At 63.0% G+C, this 13,667-nt stretch overlaps 1 protein-coding gene across 1 annotated transcript; it reads left to right on the top strand.

Annotated features, from left to right (window-relative positions):
• Nucleotides 1–39: 39 nt before the first annotated feature.
• EPN1 (epsin 1) lies at nt 40–10,692 on the top strand. The gene is made up of 11 exons (XM_052656021.1): nt 40–193; nt 2,643–2,962; nt 5,845–6,094; nt 6,661–6,785; nt 7,094–7,168; nt 7,591–7,674; nt 8,336–8,639; nt 8,828–8,938; nt 9,047–9,133; nt 9,773–10,030; nt 10,106–10,692. Exons 2-11 carry the CDS (start codon nt 2,735–2,737, stop codon nt 10,312–10,314), a joined length of 1,731 nt encoding a protein of 576 aa, XP_052511981.1. The 5' UTR covers nt 40–193; nt 2,643–2,734; the 3' UTR covers nt 10,315–10,692.
• The last annotated feature ends 2,975 nt before the right edge of the window (nt 10,693–13,667 follow it).

Below are 13,667 nucleotides of genomic sequence, written 5' to 3'. Positions count from 1 at the left end.
CTCTCCGCGCCCCTCCCGGGCGGCGGGGCGGCGGGGCCGTCGACGTGCGGCCCTCCGTGCGTCCGCGCGTGTGCCCGAGCGCGGCTCCGCGTCCGCCGCCCGAGGCCCGGCACGCTCCCCGTGACACCGAGGCCGAGCGGGGGCAGGGGGCTGCCTGCCATGAGCCCCCGGAGCGCGGCGTGAGCGGCCCGAGGTGAGCGCGGGCGGGGAGCGGGGGGCGGGCAGGCGCGCTCTGGCAGCTCCGCGGCCTTCGTGTGTCTGCGCCCGCCGGCCTGGACCGCCCGCGGCTCTCCGCCTCTCCCGCGTCTGCCTCCCGCGGGCCCCCCGGGCCTCGCCGGTGCTCGTGTCCGTGTGTGTCTCGGCGTTTCCACAGAGCGCTCGTCCCCGTGTGTCTTTCCCGGTCTTGTGCTTTTCTGTCACGTGTGGGCGTCGGAGGGTCAGAACTAATGCCAGTGTCTCCGGTCTGTGCCTCTCTCCCCGCCGTCCTCCCGTGTCATGTTTGTCCTGGTGCTCGTCTCCTCCAGCCCCGAGTCCCTCTCGGCGGGTCTGTCGTCCTCCCAGGTTCATGAGTGAGGGGTGAAGAGCCCGACTCTGCAGTCAGAGGCCCACTTTGTGCCAGCCTGTAATATTTATAAGCTGACCAGACAGTTCCCTAGTCTTTAAAATAGTAGGGCAGCCGTGCCTAATAACGGAGGTGATGCTGCCTCTCGCCTCTAGCCTAACCTTAGCTGCTGGGAGCTCTGGTTCCCATTAGTACTTGTAGATCTTCTTTCCCACACGGTTAAGGTTTGATATCGTTTGATATCTGAGTAACTCTTGGAGAATTTTGTCTCATCATTTGTCTTTTATTTGGTCTAGTAATTTTGTTTGGGTCAGCCAATTGTGAAAAACCTTTTCCTTCTTAGCCGTACCCATGAAGTCTTAGCTTTGCTGTGTTGTTTTTCTTCTAACGTCCTTTAATATAAACACACTGTGTTAAGATAGCCCATCTTCTTTCGAAAATGTTTTTTTTCTGATGATGAAAATTAGCCAGTGTTATTGAGATCTTCTTATCTGTGGGTCGGGGAGTTGAGTACTTTATGTTCCCATTGTATTTAATCAACAAACCTGGCAGCTGGAAATCCTTTGCTTTATTTCACAGTTGAGCAAACAATCCTAGGGAGGCCGGAATTTGGACACAAGTTTCGTTGTTCTTTCCCGTTGCCTTGTCTGATTTCTCAGCCTCAGCTTAGCCTCTGTTTGTCTCTGGGCCTCTGTCTTCTCTCTTTGCCTCCCTGCCTCACTCTGGTCTCGTTTCTTTATCTGTCGCTGTGTCTCTGCCCAGGTTTCTCTGTGCCTCTCTCCTCTTTCTCTCCCTTCCTCTCAAAGGCCCCTGCTCTGTGTCGCACACAAGCGTCGTGTGTTCGTGTGTCTGGCTGGGCCTGTCTCTAGCCCTGGCCATCTCTCCAGCCATTCATAGCCGTCTCCGAGTGCCTGGCTCCCCTGCGTTCGGGGCAGGGACTCAGGTGGTAGGAGGCCTCCACAGGAGAGGCTGTGGGCGATGGGCAGAGCCTGCTCTGGGACCCGGCTGCCCGGGGAGGCCCGGGCCTGGCTTCCTCCCTGTGAGGCGTCAGCGAGTCTGCAGCGGAGCAGAGGCGCAGGCGTGGCCCTGGGCGGCTGCAGAGGGCTCCGCAGATCCCCGTCCCCCTCTTCTGTTTCTTCTGCGTCGCCCTCCCCTCAGCACAGGTTAAGTTAAAGGACCTGTGTTGGAGCCTGAGGTGGCCTGGGACGGAGCCTGCGCCGCCTGCCTAGTGTGACCTTGGCTGGGCGCTTTAGCTCTGTGACCCATCTCCTCCTGTTAGAACCCGGTGTCAGTGTTAGATGAGATCATGTGTGTCCCGTGCTCCCCAAGTGTCAGGCACGCCGCCGGGGCCCAGCCAGGGGGCTGCACTCTTCCTTATCTCCCCCCGGCGGACCCCCTCCCGGCCATCTCCCTTTCTCAGCCTCCTCCCTGTGTGCCCTCGTTTCTGCCCCCACCTGCTCTGGAGGTCTCTCCTGCCCACTGCCCCCTTCCCCCAACCCCCGCTTCCCTTCCTTCCTGCTCCATTTACTGAGTGGCTCTTCCGGGCTAGCTCTTCTGCCGGGAAAAGCCTCGGCCGTCCAGAGCTACGTGGTTGCTGCCCCCACGGGCTCTGGGGGCAGCCTCAGAGCAAGTCAGACACGCTTAGGAAATCACGAGGACAAGCCCTGGTGTGGGGGTGGGTTGGGCTGGAGGTTCCTGTGGAGCCCAGCGGAGGACGGGAGGAGGAGTGGGGTGGCTGTCTCAGGACCCACCCGCGGGGACAGTGCGCACATCCCAACCCCTGGCTTCCCTTCCCGTGTCTAGACTCTGGATCGAGGACCCATCTTACAGAGCAGAAAACTGAGGTTCTGGAGGTGCGGGCTAGGAAGTGTTGGCTGGGGTGTGCCCCAAGGGCCCGTGGCCCCCTGCACGCTCTGCCACCGGAGCAGGAAGGTGCTGGGCATGTTTGAGGAACTGAGAGACAGTGGGGTGACTCAGGCGGCGCCTCGCCAGCTGCGGCAGGAACCCCGTCCTGCACCTCGAGGGCCAGGCGGCTGCAGGCCCCACGCCTGGTTCTGAAGGTCCTCTCTCCACCCTCCAGATGCAGTGACCCACCCGTCACTGCCACACCGCCTCCCCCGTCCCGTTGCCCGGCTCTGCTTGCCCCGGGGCCCACCCCCACCTCCTGCCGCCATGTCGACCTCCTCACTGCGGCGCCAGGTGAAGAACATCGTCCACAACTACTCGGAGGCCGAGATCAAGGTGCGGGAGGCCACGAGCAATGACCCCTGGGGCCCGTCCAGCTCGCTCATGTCTGAGATCGCCGACCTTACCTACAACGTGGTTGCCTTCTCTGAGATCATGAGCATGATCTGGAAGCGGCTCAATGACCACGGCAAGAACTGGCGGCACGTTTACAAGGTTGGTGTGTGTGCGGGGCCTGCCGGGCGAGCGGGGCGGCTGACTGGGGGGACACCCGGAGGCAGGCCCACTTTTCCTGGTTTCCGGGAGGAGCTGGAATTCTGTGTCTTCTCAGTGAAGGCAACAAACGTAACGAGTTTAAGAATTTTCACCCTTGTGGTTTTCTCTCCTTGTGGAGTCAGGGCCATTGTTACGGCAGTGCTGGGCTGCGGTTGCTGCAGCGGCTGCTTTTGTCGCGGAGCACAGGCTCTGGGACATTAGGCTCCTGCTTGTGGCGCGCGGGCTTAGTTGCTCGACGGCTTGTGGTTTGGACCTCATGCCTCCTGGGCCAGGGATGGAACGTATCTCCTGCGTTGGCAGCTGGATTCTTATCCCATGTGCCATCAGGAGAGCCCCAAGCCTTGTGAACTTTGAAGAAGGGGCAGGTTCTAGGCGGGTCCGCCCTCAAGGCCTACGTGGATGCTCCGCGTCCACTCTCGGGTTCCGCAAGCCCAGCCCCCTCTGCACCTCCTGTCGTCCCCGGGGTCCTCTGTGCAGGGGGCTCCAGGCAGTGGGTAGTAGCCCCAGGGAGAGTAGGGGCCGTGGGACGGCTCCGTATCTTTGCTGCAGTGGTGCTCGTACAGCCACGTCTGATTTCCAGAACTCAGAGCTGCGTGAGAGAGAGAGCTTTACTGTGAGTCGTTCTCTGCTTTTAAAAAGGAAAACAAGTCTGGGTTTTAGGGATCATTCCCCATTAAAAGAACAAAGGTTTGTAAACCTAAAAAAGCCCCACATTCCCAAGTGTTTAAGTTTGGGCTGATGATGGGACATAACTGGCTACCTGACGGTGCCTTTTGAGTGGCTTGCACCATTTGCTCTTACACACAAGGCGGGGATCGCTGTCCAGTGATCAACGGAAGCTTGCTGTTTTCCAGAACCGGGATTTCTGGGTCCATGCTCGTGCCCCGACCCCGTGCTGTGCACGTGTGCCCCTATCCCTTGCACAGAGAGACGGACAGACCCCAGGCTTTGGGGGAAGGGAATTCGGTTGCACACAGCCCTCTCCCGTTTCACTGCTTCTCTGGGGCCTGGGGCCTGGTGTCCCAAGGCGGGTCCAGGAGTGGCCAGGGCTGGGCTGGGGCCTACCTCTGGAGAGTGGACTCCTGGGCCCAGGATCGTTGAGGAGTCCCGTCCGTGAACTTGGGCGGTCAAGGGTCTGCTCTGTGTGGGGTGGGCAGGACAGGGAGGCTCTGGTCTCGTGGCCCAGAGACCGCGCCGGCCGCCAGGCCTGGGGAGACTGCAGGGCTGCTGGCTCCCTGCCACGCCCCACTCGGGTCACTGATCGCCTGAGTCACTTGTTGGGGAGGGACGGGGCCAGGTGACCAGGCTGCGGGTGAGGGCGGTGGAGGCACTTGCTCCAGGGCTACCCCCGTGCCTGGCGGAGGCACGCAGGTTTGCAGCAGAGCCCACGAGCTGGTGCTCCAGCTGCGCCTGGTGTGAGGGAAGCGCTGTTGGCGTGTGGCCTGCACGGGGCTGCGCTCAGGATGGGATCCTGGCCCCCGCGCGGCAATCTGCTGAGCCCTGTTGGCACATGCCCATAGCTGGGACCCCTGAGGCAGCCTGCTGGCTCCTCTGTGTGCCCGGGGCGGGGACAGGTAGCTCGTCTCCCAGGGACACGGCGCCTGAGGTGGTGACGGGGACTCCCGGGGCTGCGGTCACTGATGCCCACTTCCTGTGCGGAGGGTGAGGTGTGGCGGCCGCACGGCGCTCACACGTGTTGCTCCCCTAAGGGTTAGGTTGTCCCTGTGCTCGCACACTGCAATTCCAAAGCGCTCAGAGCCCTGAGATGAGCGTTCTGAGGCTGGTGCCAGGGCTGCTGCTGGACGGGGCTGCGGTGGTCGGCCTGGTGTGCGGGCCCCTGGAGCATGGTGTTGGCATCCCTCTTTCCCTCGGGGACTGCTGTCACGTGTGGGAGTGACCCCGGGAAGCCGCTGAACCCCGGGGGGTCAGGAGCCTGTGGTCCCCATGAGGGGTGAGGTGTAAACACCTCTGGGTCAGTTAAAGACTAACCTCCAGCAACCTGGTAACCATATCGACACACCTCTGGGAGCCGTGCCAGACCTTAGCTGGGCTCCCGGGAAGGCAGTGGAGATGTGACCCGGTTGAATTCCAGCATGGCGCTGGGGTGGCCCCTCTGCTGACGTGGCAGCCCAGGGCGGTGCAGTGGGTCTGGGAGGCCCAGGCGTCACCTGCAGACTGCGTGTGCCCTGTGCCTGAGGACTCTGCCCAGGCCTCCTGCAGGGCCTGGACGGGCCCAGCCCTCGTTCGCTCTCAGAGGCCTTGCCCGGGCTGTGGGCTGCGGGGTATTCCCATCTGACTTGTTGGGAAGGAAGTGTGTCCCAATGTCATAAAATGAGAAGATCCCAAAGGCTGTTTCTCCCTCCATCTGAGGCCGTGATCCTCCAGTCGTGCCAGGCGGGTGTGGAGTCCCTGCCTCAGACGACACTTGCTATGCTCCTGGTGTGCGCTGGGCACCCGAGTGTGACCTTCCAGGTCCAGGAGCGTGGCCTTTGTCTTCGTTTTTTGAAACAGCAGGTCTGTGCTGCTCAGGGACACCTGCGTGGGCTGTGGGCCAGGCCTGCCTCTCCCCCCGCTGTGCCTTGAGACACACGGAGGTTGCGCGCCCCGTAGTTTGTCCTTGTTCCCCAGGGGCTCCGTGTCATGCTGTCATCACCCACCTTGTCCAGAGCATCTTTGTCCCCCAAGTCCGGGCTCTGGGTTTGCCTGCTTCGATGCTTCTGTGAGCGAGCTGGCACACTGTTCTTGGGGCTGGGCTCCTGATGCCCGGGGGGCTCTTCTCCTGGTGCTGCTGGGCCCTGGGTGACGAAACAATGCCCCCGCAGGCCATGACGCTGATGGAGTACCTCATCAAGACGGGCTCGGAGCGCGTGTCACAGCAGTGCAAGGAGAACATGTACGCCGTGCAGACCCTGAAGGACTTCCAGTACGTGGACCGCGATGGCAAGGACCAGGGCGTGAACGTGCGTGAGAAGGCCAGGCAGCTGGTGGCGCTGTTGCGCGACGAGGACCGGCTGCGGGAGGAGCGTGCCCATGCGCTCAAAACCAAGGAGAAGCTGGCGCAGACTGCCACGGGTGAGCGGGGGTCACCGCGGGCTGGCGTCACGGCGGTACGCCAGCAGGTGGGCAGGGGCTTCTCCGCTGACCGTGGTCAGGGTGGAGCGGTGCAGTGTTGGGGGCGGGCGCTGCAGGGGAAGGCTGCTGCTCCCTCTGGTCTTCGTCCTCGTTTTCTCTCCAGCCTTTGCTCACTCACCCCTGGTGCCTAGAGCGGGGTAGGGGCCAGCTGTGCAGGCTGTCCCCTCCTAGCATCCAGCCCTGGAGACCGAGATCCCTGGCTCCCCAGTGGGAGCCATGGGGAGCTTTCCAGCCCTGGAGAGGAGGGAGGAGGCCATTCATCCCTCAACCAAGAGCGGGAGCTTAGGCCTCTGGCTCAGAGGTCCACGGGGCCCTGGCCCTCACCAGCTGACTTATGCCCAGGCCCTTAGGGCCGTCCCTCTGTGCCCGGGTCGTTCCCCCAGGTGGGGCCGCCTCTCTCTCCCTCAGCCACGGAGCCTGCATCCCACTGGGGCACGGGGGCGTCTCAGACTCGGCCCCCTGTTGGGTCCCATCTTCTCGGGGTCTCAGCGGCTGTGTTCTCGCAGCTTCCTCCGCAGCCGTGGGCTCCGGGCCCCCGCCCGAGGCGGAGCAGGCCTGGCCGCAGAGCAGCGGGGAGGAGGAGCTGCAGCTGCAGCTGGCGCTGGCCATGAGCAAGGAGGAGGCCGACCAGGTACCGGCACGGCACGGTGGGGTCGCAGGCCGCAGTCCGCTCTGTTTCCATCTCCACGCCTCGCCTCCGCCCCTCCCGCTCTCCCTCTCTGCCCCCCTCCTCTCTGGAGGATCGGCCCCACCCCAGCTTGTCTGCCGTTCTTCACCAGGTCGGGCCCTGTCTGTCTCCCTCCTTGTGTGTGCGCGTGGTCACGGTCTCTCCCCGCCTCCCCGGCCCCGCCCACCACCTGGCTCCGCCCTCCACACGCCTTCCCCGGCTCCGCCCCCCTCCCTCCCCGGCCCTGCCCCCTCACGCTCTCTCTCCCCCAGCCCCCGTCCTGCGGCCCCGAGGATGACGCCCAGCTCCAGCTGGCCCTTAGTTTGAGCCGCGAGGAGCACGATAAGGTCAGAGCAGCTTCCCCGACCACCAGGCTCTCCTAAGACCCTCCCTAGGTCCCCTCCCCCACACTCCCACTCCAGCTTCTATGGGACCCGTGTCAGACCGTGCCCTCCCCCGCGCCCCGTGTGTAGCTGCTCGGGGCTGAGGGCGCACTGCTCGCTGCCGCCAGCACCCCCACCCCACGGGAGGAGACCCCCGCCTCAGGCGCGCCTGCCCCCGGCTGTCCCCGTACAGCACCCTCACTCCGACCCCGCCCCGCCCCCATGTGCCTTCACATCTCACCTTTGTCCACATCCCATTGTAATTTTCAGTTGCCTTGTCTGGGTGGGCGGGGGGTTCTGGGGCCATGCATTTGGGGGAGGGGGCGCAGTGAAAGTCCAGTCACCCAGAGTCTGACCCCTCCCGCCTGCCGCTCCGGGTGGATCAGGAGGAGCGGATCCGCCGTGGGGACGACCTGCGGCTGCAGATGGCCATAGAGGAGAGCAAGAGGGAGACCGCGGGCCAGGAGGAGGTGAGGTGGCCCCGGGCCAGCCTTGGCCAAAGGTGACCTCAGTGTGCACACAGCTCCCTGCTCCTGGGAGTGGGGGGCATGGCTAGGGGCCCCTCTGCATCCAGGGGGACCTGGCTCAGCCCAGGGACAGCCCGGGATCGGTGTGTGCACTGCTGTGCTGCCCGGAGCCCATGAACTGGCGCGGGGCAAGGGGGCCTGGGGTGGCTTTGGCCTTGGTCCTCAGTCCTGCAGGGCTGGTTGGCGGTCTGGGTTGGTGGGGAACGGTGTGTCCGTGTGGGGCCTCCTGACGGCTGTGAGGAGAGCAATGGCGGGGCCGTGTGGGGCGGAGAGGCGGCAGGCAGAGCAGAGCCTGTCAGAGCAGCAGACGACCGCGGCAGCGGTCAGTCCGCGGAAGCTCAGCCTCCTGGTGGGCCGCCTCCCTCCCCCCCCCCCCAACCTGCTCTGGGGGTGTCCTTTCTCTTTGGGCCTGGTCTGGGGTCGTCTCCACCCCTCTTCCTGTTCTGGGCACTTCTCTCTACCCCCGGATCCCCTCTCTATCCCCAAGGTTCCCTCTCGAAGTCTGGGGTCCCCTCCTCCTCCTGGGTACTTTTTTTTTACCCTCCCCCCGGGGTGCCCTCTTGGTCTGAGGTCCCCTCACCCCTCCCTTTCTTTTTTACTGCAGTCATCCCTCATGGATCTTGCTGACGTCTTCACGGCCCCGGCTGCCGCTCCTGCCACTGATCCCTGGGGGGCCCCTGTGTCCATGGCTGCTGCCCTCCCCACGGCTGCCCCTGCTTCGGACCCTTGGGGGGGACCTCCTGTCCCTCAGGCTGCTGATCCTTGGGGAGGTCCAGCCCCTACCCCGGCCTCTGGGGACCCCTGGAGGCCTGCTGCCCCTGCAGGGCCCCCAGCTGACCCTTGGGGGGGAACCCAGGCCCCTGCGGCTGGAGAAGGACCAGCACCCGACCCGTGGGGGGGCTCCGATGGTGAGAATCCCTGCCCCCAGTGTGCAGCCCTGGGGGTGGGGGACTGGTAACTGTGGGGCTGGAGGTGGTCTCTGGGATTGGGGAATGGGGGCTAGGTGGGAGGGGCCAGGCCTGTGGCTGCAGGGACGCCGGGCTTAAGAGGGGTAGAGGGGAGTGCCAGCACTTCACATGCCTCTTTCCTGCACCAGGTGGGGCCCCAGTTAGCGGACCCCTGGCCTCTGACCCGTGGGCCCCAGCTCCGGCCTTCTCAGACCCCTGGGGGGGGTCCCCTGCCAAGCCCAGCACCAATGGCACTGCAGGTACTGGAGGGGGGCTGGGGGGGGCAGACCCCTGGGGGTCCCAGTCTCCTGGGTGGCCCAGTCTGCTGGGTCCTGGGGAAGCTGAGTGCCATCTTGACCCCCGCACAGTGGCTGGGGGTTTTGACACGGAGGCTGACGAGTTCTCTGACTTCGACCGCCTGCGCACGGCCCTGCCGGCCTCTGGGAGCAGCACAGGTGAGCCCCCACCCCGCCTGCGCTGGGCGCCCATGGCACTCACCCGCCGGTGTTCAGAGACGAGCACGTGTCCTTTGCCGTGATGGCAGGTTTGGAGGGAAAAGCTGCAAAGGTGGTGCGGGGCGTCCCCTCTGCAGCTCCCCGGGTGCTGCTGGGCCTGTGACCGTGGCAGGGTGTCCCGTGTCCCCAGGGCCCTTCTGCAGGCTGCGCCCCCATCCTCACCTGCCTGCTGGGGTTCCCGCGCAGGGTGGGCATGCTGCCGCTGGCCTGGCCTGTGCACCCCACTGCTGGGAGTCCCTTGTTCTCTGTCCACGTCCAAGCAGCGCTCACTTTTTGGAGGCAGCAGGCCGGGGTCTCGTCCTCCAGCCTCTCTGCAGCTGCTTCTGTGCCTTTTTCCCAACATAGCTGGGTTCTGATATCTTTAAAAAAGCAAAACCAGGCCCCACGAAGGGTACTTGCTCCACCTGCCCCCACCCCAGCGGTCCCAGCCTCCTGGAAGTTGTCCCCGCTGCTGGGCCTGCCCCCTCCATGCCCCTGAGGTGGAAGCCTGGTGCCTGGACCCTGTCCGCGGGGCTGGGGGCCCCTCTCCTGGGCCCTGCGTCTCGGGGTCTCCCCTGAGCCCCTTTGCGGCCCCTTCAGGGGAGCTGGAGCTGCTCGCTGGAGAGGTGCCCGCCCGCAGCCCTGGCGCCTTCGACATGAGCGGGGTCGGGGGCTCTCTGGCTGAGGCTGTGGGGAGCCCCCCGCCCGCGGCCACCCCAACCCCCACGCCGCCCACGCGCAAGACACCCGAGTCTTTTCTGGGCCCCAATGCCGCGCTGGTGGACCTGGACTCGCTGGTGAGCCGGCCGGGCCCCGCGGCGCCCGGGGCCAAGGCTTCCAACCCTTTCTTGCCAAGTGGTGAGTGTGGCTGCGGGGGCGGGTGGGCGCGGGGGCTTGGGCAGACCCCTAACTGCCGCGCCCTCCTCCCTGCAGGAGCCCCGGCCACCGGCCCTTCCATCACCAACCCCTTCCAGCCTGCGCCCCCCACGACGCTCACCCTGAACCAGCTCCGGATCAGCCCTGTGCCCCCGGTCGCGGGAGCGCCGCCCACGTACATCTCTCCCCTCGGCGGGGGCCCTGGCCTGCCCCCTATGATGCCCCCGGGACCCCCGGCTCCCAACACTAACCCCTTCCTCCTATAATCCAGGGCGGGAAGGGCCTCCCCCATTCTGCTTCCTGGGAGACCAGTGTTGTGAGTGCATGTGAATCGGGGGACCCTGCCCCCCCCAGCGCCCTTCCCCCTCCTGGGGCCCACTCACACTACAGCCTCTTCCTGTGTCCCCCGCCCGCCTCCCTGAGAGAAACTGGACGCGGCTGGGGAGGGTGCTGGCCAGAGGAGGACCCTTCCTACGGCATTAGAAGGGGGAGGGGCAGCGGGGGCCTCCCGCCAGTTCCCCTCCCCCAGCTCCTGACTGTCCCTCAATCAGTGTTTGAGCTGCCGCCTCCCCTCACGCACCCCTCGGTGAATCCTTGGTGATGATTTTGGCAACTTCGGGAATAAATGGCAATTCTCACGGGCATGGAGCTCCCCCGGTCCCACTCATGGGTCCTGTGGCCCCTTCCCCCGCGGGCCTGGGGCTTGCAGTCCGTCTGCCTCTTAGGGGCAGAGGGAGCCTCGATTTCACTGACCCCGGGTGCGGTGGGGGATTGTGTGTCGGGGGTGGGAGGGGGCTCTGTGGGTGGTGGGGCTGCGGCCCCCTGGCCGTCTGGAGAGCAGACAGGTGGGGCGTGGACGGTGTCGAGAGTGGGGCTGGGCTTGTGGGTCGTTGGTGAGGACTTGGGGTGCGCACACCCGCCGCCTGGGGTGCAGGGCCCTGGGCTGGGAGATTTGCAGGCCCCCGGGGTCCCCAGAAAGAGCGCCTGGGTGACCGGGCTTCGTGGGGATCTCGCCACACTCAAGGGGCCAGGTCCCACTGTGGGGTGCTCCTGCAGCTGTTCTCTCAACTGGCTCTGGCTCGGGGCCATTGGGGGACCCATGGGCCAGGTGGCCTGAGATCAGCTGGCCCACGTCCTTTTCCAGGAGGTTCCCCCACTCCGGGTGAGGGCAGGGCAGACCTCCAGGGTGCAGGGTGGCCTGCATAGACGCCCGGGCTGCCTCACTGGATCCCCCTCTGACGTCTAGGGGACTGGCGGGTCCTCGACCCAGAGCTATCTCTGCACGCCCGGTGCCAGGATGGATGGAATAGGGGCCACCCCGCTCTCCCAGAGAGGGTGGAGACCCAGGGAACTTGCTCCAGCCGGTTGAGGTTGGCCAGAGGTGTTCTGCAGGGAGCGGGGAGGGGTTCCGGCGAGTGTGGACTGGCAGGATGCGCTTCCTGTCCCCAAGGCCCCTACATCCTCAGCATCTACCATACTCATCTGCCCTCCCCTGCACCCCCTATGGCCCCTAACCACCCCCCTATACAGGCCCTGGACCCCACACACGGAGCCCCTTGGCCCCCCAAACCCCGATGGTAGGATGAAGGTAGGTACTCAGAGGCTTTTCACCGTTTCTTTTGCCGTCTTAGGTTCCCCACTGAGCGTGTCTTCTTGCTTTATTCTCTGCTCAGTTGTCCAGTCATGTCTGACCCTTTGCGACCCCACAGGCTGTAGCCCACCAGGCTTGTCTGTCCATGGGATTCTTATCCAGGCAAGGATACTGGAGTGGGTTGCCATGCCTTCCTCCAGGGTATCTTCCTGACACAGGGATCGAACCTGCATTTCTTGTGTCGCCTGCATTCGTGGGCAGATTCTTTACTGCTGCACCAGAGAGGCTCCCTCGGCTAATCTTTATTTCCTTCACTTGGTTTTACTTCTGTTTGATCACTTAAGAGTTTCTGAGTACTGCTTAATGTGTTCCTTAAAATACAGTTTTAACGGACGCTTGCCAGCTCAGGAAACTGTAGAGAGGATGCCCTGTCCCCGCCCCCCGCCCGCCCCACTCCTGTCTTGCTCAACCTTTGTCCAGCCTCCCCCAGAGATCCAGTTTCTCCACAGCCCCTCCCCTGGGGAATTTTGGAGATAGCACTCTGGCTAGGAATGGTTGGTGTTAGTTCGTATGGTGGGGGGACCCTACAGAGGGCCCTGTAGCTCAGGCAAAGAATCTGCCTGTGATGGAGGGGCACAGGGTCTGATCCCTGGGTGGGGAGGATCCTCTGGAGAAGGGAATGGCAACCCACTCCAGTGTTCTTGTCTGGAGAAGCCCATGGACACAGGAGCCTGGTGGGCTACGGTCCAGGGAGTCACAGAGGGTTGGACACGACTGAGCACACACAAGTTCAGTCATTATAAAGATGAAAAAATGGTTGTTTAAAAATGTGAATTAAGCTAGGTGCTAGAAATGGATGGATGTAGTTGGAACGCCAGTCAGACCCCCTTTACCTGTAGCATGCCACACAGAGCCCCGCCTGCAGCCGCAGACCAACTTGCAGGGCTCGAGCTGCCCCCCGCGGAGAGCAGCAACCTGACACTGCAGACCGTTAGACAACACTTGCCAATCTGACACTGGGAAGGGTTCAACACTCAGAATGCATGAGATACTCCCCAGATGGACAACAAAACCAACCCCATACAAAAATGTGCAAGGACTGGAAAGATGACATTCCTCCAAAGACATACCAACAGCCAGCAAATACTTGAAAAGGTGCTCGGCATCGTTAGCTCTTGGGGAAGAGCTGATGAAAACCACAGATGGCACCTCACAGCTGCTAGGGTGGATACAGTCAAGAAATGGGAAATGGCAAATACTGGAGGAGAGGTGGAGAAACGACGCTTGTGCACTGCTGGTGGGACTAGGAATTCGAGCAGTGGCTGTGGAAGCGTTTGGCGGTTTCTCCAGAGGTTACACACACACACACACACACAGCCAGGACCAGCCGTGTTTCCCAGGTGCACATGAAACTGAGCTGAAACCAGGGACGCGACACACCTGCGCACCCATGTTCATGATTCACAGACAAGACAGCACAAGTGTCCATCAGTGACTGAGGAGTTCGACGAAACGTGTGTGTGCAGAGTGGACTAGGTTTCAGCCATAAAATGTGGAAGCTCGGTATCTGCCACGAGGCGGAATGACCTTGAGAACACTGTGCTTAGGGGGACAAGGCGCGTGCAGAAGGATGGACAGCACTGACTGTGTATGAAGGGCCCTGAGCAGGCGAGTCCGGAGAGAGCAGAACGGAGGGCAGCCTGGGCTGAGTAGAGAGAAGAGCCAGTGATTGTCCTAATGATACCAAGCATCTAGGTAGTGGTGGCGGCTGCCCGCGTTGCGAGTGTGTTGATTGCCACTGCATTGTACACTTGAGGATGGTTAAAGTCATAAGTGTGATGTTAGGCATGTTTAGTAACGAATATAAAATTGCGTAAGTGGTAGATGACTGACTACAGCAATCGTGGATGGTACAGAAACTGACTTATGTACATTTAATCTTCGACAGCAAGGAGATCAAACCAGTCAGTCCTAAAGGAGATCAGTCCTGAATATTCACTGAAAGGACTGATGCTGAAGCTCTAATAT

The sequence above is a fragment of the Budorcas taxicolor genome, chromosome 18, assembly GCF_023091745.1.
Source record: "Budorcas taxicolor isolate Tak-1 chromosome 18, Takin1.1, whole genome shotgun sequence".
In the NCBI taxonomy this organism is placed as follows: Eukaryota; Metazoa; Chordata; class Mammalia; order Artiodactyla; family Bovidae; genus Budorcas; species Budorcas taxicolor.
This window is presented reverse-complemented; position numbering and strand designations above follow the sequence as displayed.

Coding starts and splice junctions, on each gene's coding strand:
- EPN1 (XM_052656021.1), top strand. CDS start 2,735: ATGTCGACCTCCTCACTGCGGCGCCAGGTGAAGAACATCGTCCACAAC. Junction 7,675..8,335: donor AGACCGCGGGCCAGGAGGAG/GTGAGGTGGCCC, acceptor TTTTTACTGCAG/TCATCCCTCATGGATCTTGC. Junction 8,939..9,046: donor CAGCACCAATGGCACTGCAG/GTACTGGAGGGG, acceptor ACCCCCGCACAG/TGGCTGGGGGTTTTGACACG.